Source organism: Limulus polyphemus, unplaced genomic scaffold, assembly GCF_000517525.1.
Source record: "Limulus polyphemus unplaced genomic scaffold, Limulus_polyphemus-2.1.2 Scaffold11019, whole genome shotgun sequence".
Classification (NCBI taxonomy): domain Eukaryota; kingdom Metazoa; phylum Arthropoda; class Merostomata; order Xiphosura; family Limulidae; genus Limulus; species Limulus polyphemus.
The window spans coordinates 8,529-11,249 of NW_013676629.1; the positions used below are offsets into that span (position 1 = coordinate 8,529).

A 2,721-nucleotide genomic window follows, 5' to 3' on the forward strand; every position below is an offset into this window, starting at 1 on the left:
TATAAGTATTCGTTAACGAAACTGTGTGTACTAATTACCTAACAGCTAGATTAATAATTACAAACTAATTTTATCCTGAACTGAAGGAGAACACAGAAGAGCGCATACCACCTCGCCCTTTCAGCCGTGGGGGCGTTATAATGTGACGGTTAATCCCACTATTCCCAAGAGTTGGCGGTGGGTGGTGATGGCTAGCTGCCTTCCCTCTAGTCTTACACTGCTAAATTAAGGACGGCTAGCGCAGATAGCCCTCGAAATCCATAACAAACAAACAAACAAGCATACCACCTCGCCCTTTCAGCCGTGGGGGCGTTATAATGTGACGGTCAATCCCACTATTCGTTGGTAAAAGAGTAGCCCAAGAGTTGGCGGTGGGTGGTGATGGCTAGCTGCCTTCCCTCTAGTCTTACACTGCTAAATTAGGGACGGCTAGCGCAGATAGCCCTCGAAATCCATAACAAACAAACAAACAAGCATACCACCTCCAGGCAGCGTTGATCATATTCTGCTCTCAAAAAAAAAGGAACATGTGTCCGTGTGTCCGTCGTTATTAACGGACCATTTTTCGCAGAACAATGAGGAATAATATTATACATATGTCCACGAAGTTTCATCAAAATCCGATCACTTTTGACTGAGCTAAAGAACAAAAGTAATGTGAAAAATCGGTCATCATGTTTTTTTTTTTTATTTTACTGCCGTGACCTTGACCTTTGACCCTGGCTCTTCAAAAAAATAATCCCTTCTAAGTTGGGTCATAGTCCAAATGTATACCACCTTTCGTCCAAGTCCATTTAACCATTTTTGAGAAATCTTGCTGACAACCACACACACACACACACACACACACAAGGGTGAAAACATAACCTCTGTCTACCTTTGGTGGCGGAGATCAAAGGTTATCAGCATTTTGTGTGTGTGTGGTTTTTCTATATACTTTCCAAAACAAACTTTGGATAACTTGACACTAAAGCAAGTCGTAGCATCTTAGAATATTAATGAACACTGTTTGTTAGACTGGTGCCGATACAGTAACATACAGTGTAATTACACGAAATACAACTGATACGTTACTTGTTATTATTACACGAGAAAGGTTAACAAGAGAATTTCTAAAAGCGAATCTTTCTTCTCCAGTTTGCCCTTGAAGGAAAAAATTACTCCTTTCGAAAGCGTTCCGGTTTTTGGTATCATAGTTTTGTGTAAAATTGTTTTATTGAGCTCATGTGTTTTTCCAACGTCTTAAAAATAACTGCTAGAGGTAGCTGAAGATAGCACCTCTACAGAAAGCTGTTTCTTAGTTTGGAAGTTAAAACTATAAGACAAAACATTTGTGGACTGATTCTAAAAAGTATTTCAATCAAGTATAAATAAAAGTTGAATAAATATTTTATTGTGAAAACTATCCTGTTAGTTTTCGCTTTCAAAATTCTACAATTAACTGATATAACTTTACTCCCAAGATAATTGTTCGTTACAACAAAAACTACATGTCTAAACTACGTGATGTCGACGCACAGCAAGGCTGTACTCAAGCTGCAAGAGTTGCGGCTAATATGATTACGTACACTAAACTAAACAACCAGAAAAATATACGATCAAGTCCGTCAGCCAATAACAACCAGTCTTCGCGTAGATGAGGCTGGAACTTATCATCCACCATCTCATTGGTTGCGTCGCTCGATTCGGCATAATTTTTTCTTTCCGAAGAGAAGTCTTCTCTGGAAAACACATGAAGACACAATGGTTTACTTAAGGCTCCTCTGAACAAACGGACGATCTGTGTAGGTGGCGTTCCATGTCTTCGTCCAACGGAGTTGACGATAACCGTAACAATCAAGAAAGCTACTGCCATGATGTTACAAGCTCCACAGAATCGTACTAGAAAAATATAAATGTTTTAAATAAAAGTATTAGTTCAATATTTGACATTTTCTTATTTCTTTCTAGTTGTATTTTGTACCGCCAGGGTGTATTTACAAGGCATAGCTGTAATAATCATTTAACGGTTTTTTTAAGTATATGTCAAAATAATACCTGAATTAGATAAAAGCATTGGAATTAAATGTAAAAATCAACACATAACCTCAAATAGAGGGCTTGTAACGCTAAAATTCGGAAATCGATTCCTGTGGTGGTCACTGCCCATTGTGCAGATTTGCGCTTAAACAAAAAACAGTAAGAACATTTTGTATTTCCATTCCACATATCAGTTGGTCCTTTATTTAAAAGTTAGCGAACCGGGAATGTTGATAGAATCTACCAACAAACTGGAATTAAATATATTTCAAACGTAACACTCCATTGTTTCTCACTTCTTAATATACGTAAGTACTATATCCCTGCTTATAATGAACACAGTAACAAGTATCTTACATTATAACCCCAATTATTTCAAAACACATTCTACTTAACAACTAAGTGTAACTAAAGTCGATTTCATAGTTAAAGTTGAACTATCGTCATACATATATTTGTAAGTACACAGTTACAAATATCTAATAACTATTAGTACTTTAAGCAATGATAGAAGGTGGGATATATATTACAAAATATAGTAATTAAAAACGTTACTAATGCTAACAATACTGGTTTGAGTCAGAACTGTGTTTGTTATATAATACAGTTAATGAGGTGGTAAAGCTTTTTTTTATTTTGTGCACTATTTCATTTGTAAGACGATGGAGTTTAACTTTGGGTAGTGTTTGCAAGACGTAAAAC

The 2,721-nt window shown here is 36.5% G+C and overlaps 1 protein-coding gene across 1 annotated transcript in view; it reads right to left on the reverse strand.

Moving 5' to 3' along the window:
• Nucleotides 1-1,383: 1,383 nt before the first annotated feature.
• The window catches only part of LOC111083749 (neuronal acetylcholine receptor subunit alpha-5-like), a 6,155-nt gene continuing 4,817 nt past the window's right edge, over nt 1,384-2,721 (reverse strand). The window contains exon 3 of the mRNA XM_022380421.1: nt 1,384-1,881. Within this exon, the coding sequence (XP_022236129.1) occupies nt 1,532-1,881 (350 nt within the window). The 3' untranslated portion in view covers nt 1,384-1,531. The remainder of the gene's footprint in view (nt 1,882-2,721) is intronic.